The sequence below is a fragment of the Lycorma delicatula genome, chromosome 7 (genome assembly GCF_047948215.1).
Source record: "Lycorma delicatula isolate Av1 chromosome 7, ASM4794821v1, whole genome shotgun sequence".
Lineage (NCBI taxonomy): Eukaryota > Metazoa > Arthropoda > Insecta > Hemiptera > Fulgoridae > Lycorma > Lycorma delicatula.
Window position 1 is genome coordinate 53,700,179 of NC_134461.1, and position 23,309 is coordinate 53,723,487.

Sequence of the window (23,309 nt, forward strand, 5' to 3'; positions counted from 1 at the left end):
GAAAGGTAATAAACTGAATAGATGAACGGAAGAAAGGCGACAACAACAGAGCAAAAAAAAATAAAAACCTTTTGGGGAAAGTAAAAGAAGTCAAAACTATGTAAACGTGATCCGTAGTGGTTGGAACGAAGAGATAAAAAGAACCTATGATTTTTAGGAGGCAAAATCTCCTCAAGATATTTTTATTCATCTATAAATGAAATTTTATTTAATTTAATTAATTTGTTATAGATACAATACCGCAATTACGTGGCTTATGTAAAAGTACCTAAATATATATAAAAAAAACCAAAAAAAAAAAAAACAGAAATTAAAATAATATCCATCTGACCAGTAATATTAATATTAAATTTATGAAAATCATTACAACAAAATTAAAGGTAGCTGAAATGGAATTTACAAAACTGTAGTTCTGAACAAACAGTGTTCTTCTTTAGCTAACGGTGGAGTTATTCAAACGTAACTATTTAGAATAATTTGGGTAGAACACAAAGTGCAGTGATATGCTGACGGTTTCGAATATTTACGCTCCTTCCTTTTTTTAGGAGCCACTGTTATCAATTGTGTTATCTAAGATTTCGTTACAGTATATATAATCATACTTACAAAGATTAAAGACAAAGAAAATTACCGGCGATAACGTTTTTTTAAACCTTTAAAAATCTTTCTTAATTACAGGAGATTGATTTCCTGTAATTATATTATTAGAATTATGGAAGGATTTATCTCCCCTAATTATTGAGGAGGCATCATCAAAACTCACAATAGCTCTGACATTCAACTTATCAGTAACGTTATAAGTATTCTCTAGAATGATAAGAGTTCATCAATAAAGTGCTCCTGTTTCCTTTTCCACCGTGATCAGAGCGTACGTAGTCGCAAGAAGGCTGATAAAGCTTTTCAGTAATCGTTCAAACGCATTGCTTAACTTTTATTCATCGAATACAAAATCACAGTCAATTTAAATAATTTTATACGATTTGACTCGTAACATAAATAATTCGATATGTTTAGAAAATTTAGTTAGATGGGTTTACCTTGTAAATCATGCTCAATTGCAAGAGCGCAATTAATTTTATCACGTTTTAAGAGAATTTTTGCTCTCTTCCGCGGAAAACTTTCGTTCTTTTCCGGTTCGTCAGTTTTTCTATACCGTTTATGAATCCTGTTTTTAAGATTAAGCGTTAGTATAATTTAACAAAGAACCATGGATGAAATCTCTTAGTTTTGCATATTTAAGCAGAATTGTGAATCTAACAACAGGCAAAATGGTATCACAGAAGCATGTAAATACATAAACAGGAATCTAGTTGGTGGCATTTCTTAATTTTTGAGAAATCTAAAATATCTACCTAGCGATAGTATAGCATTTCTTTGTTATTCTCTTACCGAAAAATGCTTTTTAGCGTAAAATAATTTATTACGAATCATTTGTGGCATACGGTAAAAGTAAATAATATGATTACGGTTTGATATCTACAAAAAGATTTCATGTAACTAAAGTTACTACAGATTATCCCAAAACATGGTATTTTGGGATAAAATTTTATTATCCGTTAATTTAAGAATAATTTTTCTTTTCGATTTAAAGTAATGAATGTCATTCCGAAAATAATTATTTTTCAAATAATTTTGTTAAGCATGCCTTGTTGGTATAAGTATATAATTATAATTAATTAATTATTTTTTTAATGAACACCCGGGTTATTGAAATTCTCAACCAGTATTATTTTATTGTCTTAATATCTAATTTACAATTAGATATTAAGACAATATCTACAATTTTAGGTAGATTTCATAAGAAAGCTACCTACTGTATTCGGTACCATGATTCGACTTCCGGTAAATTTCGACATATCTTCACGTTTCACATTTCCTACCCTAAAAATCACCCTCAGGTCAGAAGTTTATATTTCATTATATTTTTTACGTACATATTTCAGTTTCTTGTGGACACGGTAACTGCCGTAATTTTGCACCAATAACTTTCAAATTGATACATAAAATATAACGACCCAAAATCTCGGTCAATTTCGTTAATGGTCAAAATCGGACCATGGGGGTTGAAATGGGAGAGGGCTTTTTCGAAAAAAAACAACAAAATATCGCTATAGGTTTCTTATTAAGTAAAATATCGAATTCGTTTCTAATATTCTTTGTTCCTATATTATATATATAAGTTCCTACCACTTATATATAAGTTCCTACTATTCTTTGAATAAGGGCCTAAAATTTATGTAAGTAAATTTTTTTATATCATCAATCATTGGCCCAGGGGGTGAAAAAAATGGGGTTTCAAAGACAAAAAAAAATCATACCTCCTTTAATAGGCACGTGTCGAATCGGTTTAAAGTGGTCGTTAGTCCTCTAAATATTACCTAAAACATTTGTCTGAAACAGGTTAATTTCCGTCCAAGGTAATCATTCATAGAAAATTATTAGACGTCTTAGTCAAATATTATTATCAACCTCCGACTTAATTTCAATCCATATGCAATCTTCTTCTACTTAAACATCAATTTGCCTACGACTTTGATGATTTAAGTATAATAAAGAATACATCATTACTTTTGTGATTGGTTAATGACGGTTTCTTATCTTGTTAAATTATGTCGTAATTTGAAAGAAATATGAATTAAGGTTTTCTTCAAAGAAGATGAATTCTGTTGCAACAACCGACAGAAGAATAAAAATCATCCTTTTTTGTACATAAATCTGTTAAATCCTGATAAAAATGCAGTTGCCATTGTACAATTTTTCTTGACTGGATTATCATTCTTTTCCATTTTCTTCTTTTTTTTTTTACTTAATAAATTTGAAAGGATATTTCATTTTAATTTACCACTGAAAATTAAAGTGAATGATCCCTTTGACTAATTTTCTTTAAAAATAAAACTTTTCTGCAACCGACACATGAATTTATTCTGATAAACAACCTGATATTTATTAATGAAGTTCGGTATGATTTAGAATTAGGGCATATTAAAAAAAAACTTAGCGATTCTTAATAAAAATCCTGTTATAGACTAATAATTTTCTGTGAGATTTTAACTTTCTAATTGTTTACAATCCAATTATCGAATCATTAATACACTAAAAAAAGTTTCTTCTGATCTAGTCTAGTTAGTGAAGACATTAAAATTAAGTTTCGATTGATAAGTTTGTTTATATTAAAATAAATTTTCACTAAAATTTATAATAAGCAGCCGCCAAAATGGCGGATGAAGGATATTAAAAAAAATAAATTTAATAATTTTTCATCATAAAACGAGTTCAGAAAAAAATAAATATTTTTTTTTTTTAAATCAAGCAGATTTGTGTTTGTTTCTTTAAGGAAAAAAATTGGGGACTATGATTGTAAATATAAGAAAATAAAAAGAAAGCAAGATTTCTGGTTGAAATACGTCACCTTGTCTGCAGAGAGCGATAGCAGGTCTCCCGAAAGACTTTACTCCCTCCCTTCACGATTTCTGACGCTTATCGAACATCTGACATGCGTCTGCCTCTCTCCACTAAACCCTGACGGTACAAAATTTTACTCTAGTCTACGTTACACTAAAGAGAAAGAAAAGGTCTGAAATTTCTTTCAATTACGGTTTCGCTACTCCTGATTACCCTATTTTATACACAATTTACCGTTTTATAAAAGAAAAAAAAGGAGGCTGGTGAATACTTCGTTACTACGTTTCATTTTCTACTCATGAACTGCGTTAATGACGAAAGGAAATTAAAGAGAATGTTCTAATGAAGGTTATTGCAAGTTTTTCAGTTCTGGTAAATCGTCTTTTTATAAAAAAAGTGTTCTGATGAAAGATCACTTTTACACTAGCAATGGGAGATTCGTTTAAAAATTATGTTATTAACGGTATGTATCATTAAAATGAGTGGTTTTATAGATTAAATAATATGTTGATTTCATTAGTCATGATTTATGAGCATAGTTTTTTTCTTTTAATTGTCATATTGTTGAGCTAATAGCTGACAACTACAAAGTTGTGATACTTTCCTGGAATTGGTTATTTATTTTTATATAAGGGAAAAATAATTATACATGAAAAAAGTTACCTACGATTTCTTTTTTAGGGTGGGAGTAAATTATGATGAAGTTTTATTGTAAAACTAGCAGACCCGGCAAAGATTCGCTATTGCTAGATTTGAGTATATATATATATATAGAATAAATGAACACAATTGAAAATTTGATAAAACATTAAAAAATTGAACATTACGTAACATTAAAAAATTTAACTTTTCATTTTTCCCTTTCCCTTTCCCTTTTAATTTTCTCCACTTTTTGAAGTGAAAACGTTTTAGGCGCGTTGTGCGGAGATTTTGGGATAGACTTTTGCATGGGAAAAAAATAGCTGACGTAATCAAAAATCGTCACTAGACGCTAGAGCTATATATATTATAAATGGGTTAGTTCTCACAAAATACAACAGATGGCGCTGATGTGTGACAGCGTACTTTAAAATAGTTTAATATAGGTTTTTTGTTTTTTAAATTGTTGGTTTCAGCTAATTTAGAGATGAAATAATTTTTAACAATTAAAATTAGTTTGAATTGATAAAATATTTATTTTTAGCAGTAATAATTTATTTTTAAATAAATACCTACTTAATAATTTTTAACTCTATTCAAATAATCTCGCATCAATCAACGCCATCTCTTGCATTTTAAGAGAACTAGCCAAGTATATATTGTACATTATAAAATTCTAAATACATGCAATACAGCACATTAGTACATTCTAAAAAGAATGCAATAAATTATACTTCTATAAAGATATATAGAGGCATAGTACACGCAACGCAGTAGACAAAGCATATATTTTATACGCCATTCGGGATATTCAAAAGAATAAAAATTATTTTTTTACATTTACAATTCCTAATAATTTACTTATAGTTAATTCGCTGAACTAAGAACAGATAGAAAATGAAAATTACATTCAAGGGTGCATTGAAAGTAATTTGGCTTTTTTGCGTTCTATTCTAAATTCAACTTGGTATTGGTCTGAAAAGAAAAAATATCTTTTTGGTATGATCAGACAACTAGGAAACAGTTTTTTTCACAATAATGCTAATGATATAGGACGGCCAAATTTACTTCAACTTTTGTATAAACTAAAAAATAAAGAAGAAATATCTCTTGAAGCTGTTGCAAATTTAACTATATGGTAAAAAGTACATTAATTATTGAGGATGCAGTTACATGTGCAATTTATTTTAATAAATTAGTTAATTTAATTCTCAAAATATTGCAATCAGAACGGTCGAGTCCTTTCAAAAAATACAGAGTAATTCACTACTTTAAAAGAATTGAATTCCAACATAGAGGAAGCCCTCATGTTCACATTTTATCATGGCTTGATAACGCTCCTTAAGAAGCAATTAATGAAGACTACAACAAGGCTATAGAACTTATAGATTGTATAATATCCATTTCAGAATCAGAATCATCTGGTTATATTAAATTGCAAACACATAAACATATTTTCACGCGTTATAAAACAATTACAGTCAAACAAAAATGTAGATTTGATACTCCTTTTATGCTGTCTAAAAAAACAATGATTTTATTTCCTATTTTCGGTACTTTGGGTGCCGAAGTTATATAACCAATATAACCTTGGTTATATTGGGTGTACTTTGGGCTGTTAGATCATCTTTGTTGAGGATATCGGATTATGTAGAAACCAACCTTGGTATTTTCTGGTTGGGAACTGCATCTTAATCAACTCATGAATTCTCTATACCATGTCTGAAAGTTGGACAATAAGCTCAATTACTAAACCGCCTACCATGTAATGAGAGCTTCCTTATCTTTCATAAAGTAAAAAAAAAACACACAGCTCAAGTAGTTTTGATGACGTGTGCAGAAGAAGGGGTTTAAATATATAGTTATCTCCTTAGAATTATGCACTAAACAGATTACGATTCATGTGCAATGCCATCGTTATCAATTAATGTTTAAAGTGTAAAAATTTATTAATTTACTTCACTTGAACATCAACTCTGATGTATTTAAAATTTTTCATGCACCCAAACATATTATACAAATAGGATAAGTATAATTATACAAATAATTTAAATGAAATAACAAAAATATATTTTTTTGATTTGTTTAGGTGTTGGAGGAGTACAAATAAAGGCACTTCGAGTGCCAGAAACAGTGCGTAACGGTTCCGAAGCGGCAGTGTTGGATTGTGAATATACATTAACACCGGAGGAAGCGAAAGCATTATCGACTGCAGGTTTAGTATTAAAGTGGTTTTTTAATAACGGTCCTGAACCGGTTTACCAGTGGATACCGGGACAAAAACCACAAGAATTAGGACTTTTAAAAGGGAGATTAGATCTCCAGTACGAAGCATCAAATCAAGCGGGTACTATGTACCGCGCTTTAAGAATTATCCGGCCTACGACGGACCTATCTGGGGAATATAAGTGTACTGTTTCAACGTTTCATACCGAAGATTTTATGGTTAAAAAAATGATCGTATACGGTAAGTTTAGTTAATTAAAAAAAAAAAAATAATCTGTAGAAAAAATTTGTTCAAAAGTTAATTTATTTATAAAAGATTACTGGAAGTACTTATTAGGTACATTTTAAAGTAATTATTTTTTTTAGGATAATAAAAAAAAGATAGTTTTTAAGTTAACTACAATTTTATTTAATTAAGTTTTAATATTATAAAAAAACAACAAAAACATATGTAAATGTATTGAATATTCAAAGGGTTAAATAATCTACATTTAAACGACAAAATTAAAAATAATTTCAAAATTTGTATTTGCTACTAAATAAAAAGTAAGGCCATGCACTAGATTAGTATTTTAACTTTCGTACGGAATAAGTCTCTGCGGAATTTGCATAGAAATTACAACTTTCTTCAGATTTGTATTTATGAAATAAACAAAAATTTGTGAAGACTACTTAACTGACACAGAAATTATTAAAAATTGTAGTAAACAATCCCAAGAGTATAATACTTTATTTTTAAAGGACAAAAATTATTTCTAGCCAATGATGTTACAGTGTTCCACGATGTACAATCATACTTTATGAAAAAATCTGCTTCTTCCAAAAGCAAGATCATTTAAAATCACAACTCATAAATTAGTTGAAAACGTTTTTAAATATTTTTTCTTTATTAAAATTGTACATAAAAAAAATTATACTACGTTTTGTCAAAAAAAGTGTCTTTGAAAATCTATATCATAAAACAATATAAGAAAACGTATCAAAATCAATAACAATAATGTTTTTCAAAAATGTTTAAATTATTATGCAGATGTTTACAGCAGTTTTTACGATATAATAATATAATACCGTTATATAGCTGTTTATACATATTCTAATAGTATAATATTTAACATAAGATTACGAAATAAAGAATGACAAAGGTGAATTTTCTATAATTTGCTCTCATTTCTATTTTCCATTTTACATATTACAATTTACAGTAGTTTGCATCAGAGAAAGAAAGCATTGAGAGAAAGAGAGGGTATATATATATATATATACAGAGAGAGAGAGAGAGAGAGAGAGAGAGAGAGAGAGAGAGAGAGAGGGAGAGAGAATGAATAAGAGGGAAGAAAAGTTGGATGTAGGGAAACAGAAAATGTTACTGACATGCTTCGTTAAAACACGTACCTGAATAAAGATACAACTTTTCTATAATAATAAAAAAAAAAAGATTAAATGAATAAAACTAAATATCAAAACGAAAAAAATAAATGACTGGTCTTTTAGCGGAAATGTCTGCAATGTATGTATTGATAAAAGAAGTATAAATAAATAAATACAACCTTTGTACGTAGAAAAATATAAAAAAATTGAATCATTCACACATATACACTCTCTCTCAAACATGAAAACCTTATTACAGAATTTTAATTTTTGCAGATATTATTTTTCTTCAAAGTTTTTATGAAATAATCAGGTGCAGATATGTACAAATATATATATATATATATATAATATTTTGAAATAAATATTTTCTATTTATTTACTATCACCATGATCAGCTCCGATTACATATACCGTTTCTACTATGAACACCGATGTTAACTAACATTTATCTTGTAAAATAAATGGATAGGTAATCGTTAATTTAAATCATTAGTGTTAATACTCTCAAGCTTTTCTCATAAAAAAAATTTGACCAGAATAATCTTGAAAAATCTAAGGAAAAAGCAGGACTTATTCTAAAATCGTTAACGAAAAAATTTTCTAAATCTACGAGTAAGTTTAAATATCCAAAATCATTAAAGAAATCATGTTGAAATATATAAAAGATCAGCTTAGTTAACGGTAAACAATTTTTTACTTACTTATGATATGATAATATATATTATTAATGTTAACAGAATATTTTTTCTGATTCAGATCTTTACTCTCAGTCTAATTCTCCATAAAAATCCCGTTTAAAATAGAGCATTTACAGACGAGTTTTCATTATCAATCTCGACTTCTTTAAGTTACATGTGTTTATTAAGTTGAGAAAATTAATATCCATGAAAAATAATTTAAACCAATTATAAACCAGATATTACTTTTATTATCTTGTTTCGTTTATTGTTAGTTGTATTTAAAAAAAAGAAAGAATTATGACTTCAACATTTTTTAGTTTAAATGAATCTACTCTTAAATGAAATGTTAAAAGATATCACTTATTTTGATTCTAAAGGGTGTGTAATTAGTTTCTAAATACAGTGAAAGTCGATTATAACGAGATTCAAGGAACTGGCAATATGTAATCGATATACCCGGATGCTCGATATAAACGGATGAGCCTCTTCATAACTGAAAAACAATCTTCCATTCTAAACAGAACGTAAATAACTGATTATTTACTTTGTGTCGTAAATTAGCTATTAGCAAGCTTATACATACTACTGTATATGCATAAAAAATTGTAAACTTATCTAAAATTGAAGAAGTTATTTAAAAAAAATACTCTAATCTTACACTCTATATCTTACACTTTAATCTTGTACTTAACACACTTAAACATTATGATCACTTAACTTAAAAAAATTGTATACAGTTGAAATTGCCAAAATAATGTAGAAAACTATGTAATCGTTTTATAAACTCATGTCTGACATTGTTTCACAAAATTTCTATACTGTCTTGAGCTGTACGGACGGAAATGACCGGATTCTCAGTCATGTTATGTTCATTTCTTTTTGCTTCCAATTTCGCTGATTCGACTGTGTTTTGCTTTATTAATTACTTCATCTGTCGGACTTTAGGCTAATAATAACACATTGTCGTCAGCATGCACATCCATATTACATCCGTTAAATGCATTTTTGGAATCAATGGTCCAAACCCACTAGGAGAATGGTAGTTTGTCTTCTGGCAAGTCATCTTTCTTGGTTGTAATTATAGCACGACTGGTTTTTTGAAACAATTTTGAATTACAGTTGAAGATACATTATTCCATCCTCTGTTGATTAATCTGATGGCATCCAAAATATTTGTATTAAATTCTTTCTTTTCTTATAAGCAGTCAAGTAATTGTAATACGAGTAAATATCTGAAGTGAACTTTAAAAGAGTGGATAACGCCTTGATCCATCGGTTGTAGCTTTGCGGTAGTGTTTGGAGGCAAAATATTATTTTTATATTAGTGAGGTTTCCCACTTCGGGTATGCTTGACAGTTATCAATTAGCAGTAAAATTGTTCTCTTCTTTTTTCTCAGTTCGCAGTCCCAATTACAAATTTCAGTTTCAAAAATAGTCGAACTCAACCACACCTTTCTATTGGATAAGTATTTTTTCACAGTCTTATCTTTTTTACTTTCTTTTTGTTTTGTTTAACCTCCGGGATTACCGTTAGGTTTTGCTTCAGAGAATGAGATGAATTATTTGCAGCGCATGTGAAAATGCCATGCTTGACCAGAATTCGAACCCGGGACCTCCGAATAAAATGCCGAGACGCTACTACTTGTATTTACCTGATTTTTTCGAAAGCTACCCTTAACTTATCACGGTTCTTCTAAATCGATGAGACATGAAAGTAAAAATCCAACGAGTTTTATACAAGTCAAAATTCCTCAAATACACCCGTCTAATTCCTCAATAACTTTTAATTCGTCATAAACTTAAAAATAAATGTTTTTTTTAACGCCTGACATTACTTCTCTACCGAAAATTATCAAAAAACACCACAACACGCTCGCAGAAAATACACTGATTCAGCCCGAGTTTAATACACGAATGTACTGTACAAAGCAGTAACGTTTAAGAATCAACTACCTGAACTCGATTGTAAAATTACTATTTCCATCGTCATTCTACTTCATAATAGTGGCGGAATGGAATGTCCTAGAATCTAGAAATAGCCAGTACCATACTATCATTGTTTACCACTGCTTCTGGGTAGTTTTTTATTATCACTTTTACTTACTGTGAAAAAGTCATTGTCTCCATAGTCTAACTGAAAAACATCGTTATAATATTCAATATTACAAACATACAGTACTAATGACTAACGTTTAATTTCTATACCTATATTTTAAAATCATTCGCGTTTTTAATTACTCAGGGAACAAATTTATTTCAAAAGAAAATAATTTTTTCGTTATAACAGATCGTTATAACACCGTTGTTAACTCGTTAAAAAAAACTTTAATATACATTAATAATATAGGAAATAATATAGGAAACCAACCAAGTTTTTGTTGTTTATGCTCATTACAACCGGATTCTCATTACAAACGACCTGTTGTATTAGGTCGTTTGTTGTAAACGATCGTTGTAAACGACTAGAAGTCGTTTACAACAGGTCGTTATATTATCTCTTCAAAAATAAATTTTAAACTTCAATTTGTACTGATCTCCTGTTTTATAAGTGGCAAATTGCCTTAAAATAGATTATACCACACGGTATATAGGTGTTTTATTTTTCATTAGATAAATTTTAACTAATTAAGTTAAATGAAAAGGTAATTCAATTAAATTGTTATAATGAAATGGATTAAGTAGACTGGGATTAGGAGGAAGTTAATTAAGTGATTTCCGTAGAATATTGGGAATGAAATGAAATAGGATTAGGTGGTGAAAACCTAAAATCGGGTTATACAAACAATAAAAGATGGGATGAACGGAATAGTTGCGGAACTATTTGAGTTATCAATAAAATTGATTAAATATCTTAATGAAGAAGCATTAGATGAGGAAATTGTGTAATTTGATCTTCAATAGCTACCTAAAGTAGTTTGAATATTTCTTAAAACAATCATAATTCCATTTTCCAAAACACATAGTGGAGTAAAATGCCAATATAGCAGGGCAGTTAGCTGCCCTGTTATATTGGTATTGCAAATTTAGGCTAATCTAAATTCGCATTCAACAAAGACTTTTCTGCAAATTCCAAGCATAAAATGAATTAGAAAATAAATAAAATGGTTATAGAAGAACGTTATGGATTTAGGAAGGGAAGAAATTCATTCATAAGGGAAAATTCACTATTATAGTTCTCTATTAAAAACTATTGGTGGAAGGTATATACAAATAGGTAAACGTATAAAATTATATTACATAGACATTTTCAAAGGATTTGAACGTGTTAAATTTAATAAAACTATGGAAATTAAAAAAAAAAAATAAAAGACTAGATGGAAAAGTAAAAGATCAATTAAAAAGTTTACCTATTTCAAAAAACAGCTGTAAAAAACTTATATACAGAATAAATTTTTGGCCTAGAAAGAGGAAGGATGGGTTTTACTTATCTCTAACGTTGTATAATATGTATGTTGAAAAAATGATTCTCAAGAATTTCTAGAATAGGACGAAGGAATCAATTTAGGAGCAAAAAAATAATTCCTTCAGATTTTCAAATCAGTTGAAGCTTTTTTTATTGGATCAAGCATATGATATACAACTGATCACAAAAAATCAGAAAATACTATGACAGAGAAAGATATTAAAATTAATGTTAAGAAAATTCAAATAATTAGCATAGGCGACAATAAATCGACCAGCGTTCACGCAAAAAAGGAAGAATTAAGTAAATTAAACAGGTACATAGATAGGTACGATGTTAATAAAAAATGTGAATAGCGGAAACGAAATGAAAACAATAAAAATAATAGATGGAGCTTTTAGACTTTTAAAGATCGATGAACTTTAGTTTGAACTTTTTTTGTTCTATTTGAACTTGAAGTTGAATCTTATGAATTATTTTGTTTGGAACGATTCTCTGTTACCTTTGTATGAATGTAAAAATATGAACAATAAGAAAAAGGGAACAGGGAAAAGGAATTTTTAATGTGGGCAAAGGAAAAAATAGAAAAAATGAATCCACGTAGTGAAAAGTGAATACGTAATGAGGATATTGAACGAAAATAAAAATTAGAACAACTCAGAATAAGAAAGTTAACTAACTGATGGGAATATATTCATGAGAAGAAAAGAGTTGATAACAATAGAAGGTATAAAAATGAGAAGGCGTAAGAGAGTAAAAATTATAGACCAAAGGAAATGAAAAATATCTAAAACTTACAGAAAACAGAGGAGACTGAAGACAGACTTAGGCATAAGGGAGCTTACCACAGGACAAATAATCATTTAATGACGTAGAGAAACGTAAAATATATAAATTCAATGTAATAAACATGGCCGGCCTCCGTGGCGCGAGTGGTAGAGTCTCAGCCTTTCATCCGGAGGTCCGGAGATTCGAATCCCGGTCAGGCATGGCATTTTCACACACGCTACAAATCATTCATCTCATCATCTGAAGAATGTCTAACGGTGGATCCGGAGGTTAAAAAAAAATATAAAAAAGTAAGAGTACTAGGTTTATATTAGTTTCAATTTGTTTAAGTAGAGTTATCCTAGTTTTCAAAGAAATTAATAGATCGAAAAATATTTTAAGTACGAATGTAAGTAAAAAAAAAAATTTGGAAGGAAAAGTGACGTAAAAGTGTAGAGGAAAACCTATTGGAGATAAAAGGATTTAATAAACAGAATTTTTTAGGATAGTTACGTTTTACGGGAAACTTTCTTCGCAGATAGGAATAGAGAATAAAAATGAAAAAAAAAACGAGTAAATTGCTAATAGAACTTGGAAAAAAAACGACAAAGAAGAAAAAGAAGAAGAAGATGAAGGGAAAGAAGAATAAAGGAATGAGAAGGAAGAAAAAATAAGGGATATAAAGACGTAAAACAATTAGAAAGATGAGAATGAGAAGGCGAAAGAAAAAGATAAGTGGGATGACCGGGAGAAGATGAAAGATGATGGCAGGGAAAAGCTGAAAGAGATGGAAAAGCAAATAACAAAATTTATCAAGCATTACATCACATTACGTATTCGTAAATTCTGCTGGATCATTATAGTTATTATTAACATTGTTTTATTTTAATTTTTATTAAAATGCCCTTTTTTTTTAAAAAATACTTTCAATCCGTGGCGAAGTGGAAGTGTCTTGGACTTTCGAATCCCGGTCAGGTACAGTAATTTTCATAAGCTACAAAATTTCATTTCTATATCCCATGAACAAGCTTGAAGTTTATGAGGCGATATCAAGACAAAAAAAAAAAAAAATTATAGGCAAAAGAAAATACAGAAATATATTAGTAGTAGTACCAAAGTAAGAGAAAATAAAGAAAAAAAAACAAAAAAACAATTGAAACAAAAGTGCACTCTGTTTATTTTATTAAACTTTTGTTAAAGGTACAGAACATTGAAGAAGCCATTAGCTAATGTGGAAATTAAGTACATGTTTACAATATATGGTGTTAACTTTTATTGCTATGAGTTAAGTTCGTATGTAAAGAGGTTGAAGTAAATAAAAAGAAAACTTTATTTAACGACTTTCTTTTAAAGTTAAGTTTCAGTATAATAATTAGAATGTTAATGAAACACACATTCGCAAGGTTCACTTTTAGAACAATACTCAGACAGACATTTTATTCTAAAGATACTACTTACTTAATAAAAGAGATAACTGTCACCTATAAAATTATCATCAGAACGACTAAGTTCTATGTAAGATCTTAATTATTAAAATGTTTAAATAAATTTATTTTTCACTGTATTTTGTTGAATAAAGACTTATCTACTTTTTTAATGTTTTAGGTTTATGATACATTGCACAATTCTTACTCGCTTAATTAACCAAGCGAGGTTTTGTTTAATTCGACTTTTTGAATTTTCTTTGCATTATAATTTTTTTTTTTTGGAATGGTTTTTTTGCTATTAAGCAGAAAGACTTATGTGTAAAACTTTTTCATATTAAAATGGTACCTGTTATTTCTTAAAAAGGGAAAATAGTAAGGGTTCTGTGGAGAGGTTTTCATGACCAGACTACCAACATGTGGTCTTTTCTGCATTCCTGACCCGACAGACTCATAATATCATCCACCAATTTCAATCAGAATCTCAGTGGTTACACGTTAGTTTTAAATCAATTTTTAAACCTAATTCTGTGGCAATTCTGTTATTGCTGTCCAACATAATGCTTTCTCCAATACTAAATTAAAATATTAGATTTAAAATTAAAATTTAATTAAAATACTTAATTTTACGTTGGTTGTCTATAAAATTAGTTCTCATTTTTGCCCATCCTTGGAAAAAATTATCTTATGAAACTTTTAGATACCTTTAAAACCTTATAAAGTAGCAGTTTAATAGTGCTTATGGTATATTGCTAATATAGATATCATTTTTAGAACTGATTAAACCTTCCAAAAGTCGACCTTTCATTTTTTATTTATTTCTACTTTCATGGCATCATAACTCTATAAGTATGCTGAAACAAGGAAGATATGGTAGTCAGTCAAAAAATTAGGTATAGATTGCATTTCTCGATGTTTCATGATCCAGGGATCCCAAAAGACAAAAAAAAAAGTAGGGGGTAATGTTTGTATGTTAACATGTTTGAGGCTTAATAACTTTTGGCTCAATAAAAAAAATTTTTATGAAATTTTCTGCAGAAATTTGTGTAAACGGGGCAATTTTTTGGTAAAAATTTGGGGCAATATCTTCAGGCAGTAGGGTAGATAGTATATTTGGGGTCAATTTTCTCATGATTTTGCAAACATAACCTCACTTATTAAGCTCAATACATGCGTGCTTAACTTACCATTTTTTAAAAAAGCTTTTCCCCAAAAATTTCCCCTTTCCCAAAAATAGAAAAAATTTTATTATTTTCTAAAGCTTCCATCTGGCAGGAAGTAATATTTTCAGAACGGTGTAAATTATCAAGTTGGTTCAAACGCACTAATGTAAGGTTAATAAAATGTATAAAATATATAAATATTTATTTTATAAATCAATTTTAATACTCCAAAATGGCAGGTAAACCGTTTTAATAATTTAAAAAAAAATGTCATAAAACCTCCAAAACAAGAGATAAATAAATTATATTATTTTAGCATATGTAGGATACCAATAATATTAATTTAAACCATAACAAACTCATTTGCACTACCTGCAGATTTAAAAATAAATAAATAAATTGAACAAATGTGTAACTTTTTAATTGTAACAGATACTGAAAAGGAACCATAGTTATATAAGGCTATAAACTATGATTAACATAATATGTGAGTACTGATTTGATCGGCCACCAAATAACGATCACACGACATAAAGGAACTTTAAAAAAATAAAAATAATCCCTTAAAGAGTTATGTAACCTTAATATGCAATAATGATATATTCAACTAATTATAATGACATATATTAAATATTATATTTATATACACTCTACATATATATATATATAAAACATATAAATAGCAACGGCATTAAATCAAACATTAATACTCAAATATATTAAGCAAATATGTAATATGTAATAATTTGAGTTAAGCAGAAGTTAGAGATAACAACTTTACTAGAAATAAATTAATAATTAGAGAACAGTAATAATATAAAGAATGTTCGTTCGGGAAAATATTACTAGACTTTTCATTGAAAACTGATTCGATATGAACTAGTTAACTCTCCCCATTTCCATCATTCTCTCGTGTTAGCTTTCTAAAGCTTTTGAAAACAAACGATTCGTGTTGTATACAGTGATAATATATTTTCAGATTTTTTCTTCAAAATAATATTATCATTTCTTTTTTTAATTTCCTGTATAGATTTTCCCTAATATTATTTAATTCTAATCATCTTAAAGTACCATTTTAACTGATTGTGAAATTTTATTTTGATGGATGAAAGTCTGATAAAATTGTTATTTTCAGTGTCTTGGTTTTGTAAATTCTTCTTATAGTAGTACTATTCACAGGCAGAAAGCTGTTCAACCTTGTTAAAATTTCTGTCATTCTTGTAAATTGTAACAACGGTAGAGTATAGGAACAAGTGTCTTAAGACCTTTATCATAAATTTCTTAACGTAAAAGGGATTATTTCGTGGTAGATTCTCATTACTTATCAAAGTTTGAAAACGTTAACTTGCGTTTTCACTTAACTTTAAACTGTTACTTAGGTTAAGTCGGTAGAATAATTATAACTATTATAATTGTTACAGAAATCTCTTGTTTAATTAATGAATACAATATTTGAAGGATCGTGTATAACTCTACGGGCTAAATTGTTGATATGAAAAGGTGAAAATTACTTTCTTATTCGTCGGCTTAAATCCTTTTAACTTAATTTACCGACGATATTAATTAACATTGTTGTTATTGTCGGTATACCAATTTTGTGGGCATTTTCATCTGAGGCACGATAGAAAATGATTAATGAGTATGACCTCAAAGAGTTGCCTGTGAAGTAATTTATGGGTTATAGAGTGGTTTAGAACGTTCGTAAGACTGCTAGCTTCCTTCGCCATCAGCGTTATTGCTCAGAAGTTAATATCAACTCCTCTTACTGCCATCACTCTGTCTCTCTTTCCTTCTCTTCCACTTAACCACCGCAGAACATCGGTTTCCCCCTTCTACAATTTCCCCCCTCTCTTTTCATTCCTCAGAGTTTTCATTCCTCTCTCATACACCTTAATAACTGGGAGCCTACAGTATTAATATTTATCGACAAAGTTTACTCCGTAACATCTGGAATTCTCAGCTCTTTAAACTTATCTTTTTCAACTTTTAATGAACTATAATTAAACTAAATATCAAAGTAGGTAATAAAAACCGCGAACTTAATACTTTGTGTATTAGGTTCTTTTCTTAAAACACTCATTATTGGTAATTTAAACTTTCTCAAAGGAATTCATTATAATTTATTTTTTAAACAAAAATAATTTTACTTACCGTACGGGGCTACGTATTTCCATCCTGTGGTTAAAAAGAAAAGTTCGATAAAAATATACACTTCGGTGATGTTTCGTATAAAATTATAATTCTACATAATTTAAATAAGGCGAAATATTATTTACATGCGTTTTTAAGATAAGTTAAATTTTTGATCAATTCGGGATCGTATTAAGAATTAAAAAATCGGTAAAAATATTAATCTGAAATTTATATGTATGGTTAACGAAGTAATACCTTTATGTAGCAGAAGATCTAATTACATCATTAAAAAAAGCTGACAACAATATTATAATATTCTCTTGGTATTGGTTATTTATTCTTATGTAGTGAAAAAATAAAATGATACATTGAAATAAACACAAAATAGTTTTAAAAATAATTAAAACATCAAAGTACTTTTTTGGGCCACTTGCACTATTACAATGCCTAGGAAGAAATAAAAAAAAAATCAATAAAAATAAATGCATAAATAAAAAATAGGGCTTTTTGTAAATTTTTTGGGGAAGAGTATTTTGGGAAAATTAAAAAAAAATTGTTAGATAAGCATGCACGCATTTACTGAGCTTAATATAAAGTGGGATTATGTTTGCATAATTTTGAGAAAATGAATCTAAAGAAACTATCAACTCCCCCTGAAAATATTGATTCCAAATGTTACAATAAATTGTCTCATACCACGAGTCTCTGTGCAAAATTTCATCAAAATCGGTTTATCTATTAAAAAATTATTAAGCTTCAGACACGCCAATATACGTACATATTTAACTCATTAAATTCATGCTTGTGATAAAAATGTTAAATAAAGATTAAAGTCTGACCAATTTAAAAAAAAAATATCAGTGTATTGTAATTTCTTTAGAGCAACAGTTTAGTCAGTATAGGATTGAAAACTTTGAGTGATGTAAGGATGTGGGTTTCAAAACAGTCGGCTTCTTTCTTAAAAATATTAGTTATAACTGGGTTACCTGTAGTTCTTACGGGTAAAAATGTATTTTGCTCAGATCTTAGCGTTACCCAACAAACACCACTAGAAGGTGACTGTTCTTCGTTTCTCATTTTAAAAAAAAATTACTTTTATTTTATGTTTATTAATCAAGTAACCGGAGGCAGGTGCAATCAGTCGCGTTGCACATAAGTAACAGTTGGTTGTTAGTTGAGCCGCCGCGCCGTACACTGTTGCACTCCTTAAAAAATCGAAATTTAAAAAAACCCGAAAATGGTTTTTAGATATTTATCTGAACTCACCGAATTGGTCTAATGGTGAACGCGTCTTCGCAAATCAGCAGATTTCGAAGTCGAGATTTCTAAGGTTCAAATCCTAGTAAAGGCACGTTTTTATGGATTTGAATACTAGATTGTGGATACCAAATCCACAATCTGTGGTGGGTTTCAATTAACCACACGTCTCAGGAATGGTCGACCTGAGACTGCACAAGACTACACTTCATTTACACTCTGAACTAATACCTTACTTGGTTCCGGAGGCTAAACAGAAAAATAAATAAAGAAGATATTTATCTGAAGCGTATATGCAAGCCCAAATCTAGTGAATATTTCGTTCAGTAGAGTCGGAAATGGGGAAATTTTGCAATCATTTTTCAAATTTTGTTTTACCTTTCTTCACTCCTTTCAAGGTCGAATTTCAAAAAGCTGTAAATCAGTTTTTAGATATTTACATGCAAATTACACAAACAAAAATCAGTTTAATATCTTCATTTGTTACTGAGAAATTAAAAAAAAAGATAACCGGGTTTCAAATAAGCCAAAATCCATTTTAACCCTTTAAACTCGGAATTTAAAACAATTTGGAAATTAATTTTTTAGATATTCACATGCTGATTACTCACACCTAAAATTAATTAATATCTTTATTTTTACCGCGAAATTCAAAATTTAGTAAACTTCATTGTTACTCCATTTTAATCCTTTAATCTCGAAATTTCAAAAAGTCTTTCTTAGTGTATACTTCCACCGTAAGAAGAACATGTATACAAGTTTTCATCAATTTATCTTAAGTAGTTATAGCTGAGCGTTGATGAATCTGTCAGTCAGTCAGCCAATCAACACAAGTTGGTTTATAGGTACAGATATATATAGATATATATATTTTTCTTTTCTTTTAAAAAAGAAGAAAAATGCCCGAGATCGTAAAATTAAAATTAAAAAAAAACCATTCAAAATATCTTTTTAAACGACTTAAAAAAATGAATATGTGCTCAATGCGACTTTTAAATAATTTTTATGTATGTTCAACCTTTATTTATTACAATATGTATCAATCTGGATGATTATTTTTTTTTCTTGTAGAGATGTTTATTTGGTGGCGTCATAGACTTCATTACGTCATTTTTTAGGTGAGTGAAGTAGAAGATGTTTGTAAGGAAATATTATTCGTCCTATATAGAAGGTTTGAAAATACCTTTCATTTGTTATTTTTCATTGTTGCTTCATTAAGAACAGTAATATCATCCTACCCATTAATCAATTTACGTAGGTTGCATTTTATTTGATTCACCTACTCAGATTTATAAAGTGACAACAGTCACTCTGTAACATGTTTGAACATTTAAATTATAAATACATCAGTGTTTAAAACCATAATGTTAGTTTTCCAATTACGTATAAAAATTGTGAAATCGTTTTTTTTTTTTTATTATTTTAATTTTTAGAGCATGTTTACAGGGCCAGAACGAATGCGAATGTTATTTATTATATATCAAATAATAATAAATAATAATAATAATAAAAATAAATAATAATAATAATAAAAATAAATAAAAATATTAATCAATATTTAATATAGATGTGAATTGTAATTTTGGGATCCCAAAAATAGAATATTCTTGAAAACATTCAATTAAAAAACAGAAAATATTTTTCGGTGATTTTTAACCAACGAACTTTGATCATTTATACAGAAGTTTTTAGGTCTGTCAAGAAGTGAAAGTGTATTCATCAACTCTAGTTAATTATTTTATGCTGATTTTGGTTTTTTTTTTAATATATATATAATGTATATATATATACAGGTTTAAACTGAAAGTATCGATTGAAAAGAATAACTTCCTGGCTGTTCTTGTATTCAATATAAGAATAAAAATTTTATTAAAACGTTTGGAAAGATTTCTGAGAGATTCAGTTTTTAAATTTTGCAAAAAATTTAAATTTGAGTTGATTCTACTATGAAAAAGTAATTAATCTTTTTATGAAATTGTGTTTAAAAATAAAATGAAGGATAGATATTATTTTAATTATTAATTAAATTGTCAGATTTTATAAAATTTACAATTAACTCCATTTGGTTTTTCGTTTTAATATTTTTTTAAATCTATATTCCAACTCGACTTTGTTTTTTAAGTGGAGCCTATAAAGTTTCTTAAAATTAAATTTATAAAATTCAAAACTTTATTTTCATGTTTTATTCAGTAAAATCAAATGTTGTTACTGAGCAATTAGATAAAGAAGATCTTTCGTTATAAAATAAAATAAACTTTTTTTTTTTCATTTGAAGTGAAAATGTTTACGCTGAAGTAAAAAATGATAGAAATTAATATTATTAATGGATTCGTATGATGTGAAGTAGTGGTCTGCTTAATATTTAAATACATTACGAGTACAATTTTATAATTTACAGAATATTTAAAATACAATTTGACAAAACAATGAATAGTAAATAACAAAGTGACTACTATACATAAGATATTAATTATTTTAATAAAATAATAATAAATTTGGTTATCTGACCAGTAAAATAAACATACCTACCATCACGATTACAGACACGCAAGCGTACAATGGTTTTATTTAGTTCCCAGTCACTCATTCTGCGGCGCTGGAGTATAGCTCAATATTGAACAATTTTTTCTTTTTTTTAACCTCAAGAACCACCGTTAGGTATTGCTTCAGAGGTTGAGATGAATGACAATTTTTTAACGTGTGAAAATGCCATGCCTGACCAGGATTCGAACCCGGGACCTTCGGATGAAAGGCCGAGACGCTACCACCACTCGCGCCATGAAGGCCGAAATTTCGGTTGGTTTGTCATTTTGAAATGTAACATAAGGTTGAATTGTAACATGAGGCACGGGGAATCTCGTCCTCTTGTAGAAAAGACCGTAGTCCCGGAGAGAATGCTCTTTTGGGTGTTCTCATTTGAGGCAAACAAGGCATAAAGACCGAGTCACGGCTCCTAGGGTGGGGGAACAGGAACGACATTGTCGGCCTGGTAACCCTACTCTGGGAGTTAGAGGCAGACATTAATAGTTAAGATCCAGCCGGCTTATTAGGGTAAAAGGACACTCCCCCGGATTGTGTTATGGTTCACTGTGAAATCCGATTCGGGTGAAAGGGGGAAAAAAACATAAGGTTAGTGTTAAATAAACACAAACCTTTTTTCAAATGGTTAGATTTACTAGGACTATATTTAATTTTAAAAAAAGTTATGATAAAATTTTAAAACAAACTTCGGTTAATCAAGTGTTAATTCATTTACTGTATTTTGAACTTTTCTAAAATGTAAACTTGTTTGTCCCTCAATGTATTACAGTGAATAAAACAGATTTAAGGGTGCACCATCGTGTAATGCTATCTTCTAACTCATAACTTTATTTTAAATTTTACATTGTGTTTTTTTTGTTGTTATTTTGGCATGAATTTGAGGAGAACTAATTGTATATATTCTTTTTCTTTTAATGGAGAAGGAGGGAAGGAAAGAGAAAGAGAGAGATATAGTTCTAAGATACGAAACAACTTTCTGACTCAATTTTACTTTTATAAAGGGATTGTTACTTTAAGTAGAGGGTCTAATTTCTTTGTCACGTTGGAGCTGAGTTTACTTTTAAAGAAACTTGTTAATTACAACTCTCTACGCTTTCTGAAAGCTACAGTTGGTTCCAACAAAACTAGACACAATTCGTCTCCTTTCAACATCTTTAGTTTTTATTTTGGAACCTTTTTCTTTTATGATCAAACGACAAAAGAAAGAAATGTATTTTTCCTCTTTCTTGTACTCTTTTTCTCTTTTCTATTTTTCCTTTTATTTTATTCTTCTTTGTATCTTCTTATGTTTATTTGTAAGATGGATCTATTCTTTATATTGACTTTATTAACTTCTTTTTGTTATTTTTGACTAGTTCTAGTCATAAAACAAATACTCATGATATCTCTTTTACATTGAATTACTGAGTTACTGAAATTACTAATTATTTCCATATATATATATATATATATATATATATATATACGGTATATATATATATGTATATATATATATATATATACATATATATATATACCGTATATATATATATATACGGAAGTTTGTGCATGAGGATATGAAATGTAAATTTTGTAGCGTATGAAAAATATACCATGCCTGACCGGGATTCGAACCCGGGACCTCCAAATGAAAGGCGTAGACGCTACCATTCTGTCACAGAAATCATCAAATTCATAATTTTGTTTGTCAATTTTGATTTAAAAAATATTTATTTGGTATTTTCAAATATTTGCTATTCATATTATTTTACGCACGTTTTTGTATTATTAATATTTAGTATAAACATAAATTGTAATCCACTCTTGTTTTTTTTTTTTTTATGAATAATTTTATATTTTGAGATACCACTCTGATTTCAAGGTTTCCTTTGATTTTGATATCAAGATTTCCATCAATGGAAATTATATCATTTCGTCAATGGAAATTGTATGGTTAAGGATTGAGATTTGATATTCATTTAAAATAAGGAATGAAACTAGTAAAGTTGCATTAACTAAGGTTTTTTTTTATGAAATGAGTAAGTAATTTACCACTAATCTCCACACATTTATTTGCTAAATTTATATGACTTTTATGTTTTCGTCAGTTTTAATAACGTTAAAAGGAGTTTTAAAAAAAAGATTTCTACTTTAAATTCAATAACATTTAAATTTTTTATGCTACCCTACAGTTTTATTTAGTCTACCCTGCATATGAACATTGCTTTAAGTACATCAATGAAATCTAAGAATTAATAGATTAACGACGGAAATATAAAATAAAAATCAATCTAAACACGATCAATGTTTAATTATTAGTATT

The 23,309-nt window shown here is 28.5% G+C and overlaps 1 protein-coding gene across 1 annotated transcript in view; it reads left to right on the plus strand.

Moving 5' to 3' along the window:
- LOC142327600 (uncharacterized) overlaps positions 1-23,309 on the plus strand; it is a 242,383-nt gene that overhangs the window by 60,560 nt on the left and 158,514 nt on the right. The window contains exon 2 of the mRNA XM_075370797.1: positions 6,131-6,508. Coding sequence (XP_075226912.1) covers positions 6,131-6,508 — 378 coding nt within the window. The remainder of the gene's footprint in view (positions 1-6,130; positions 6,509-23,309) is intronic.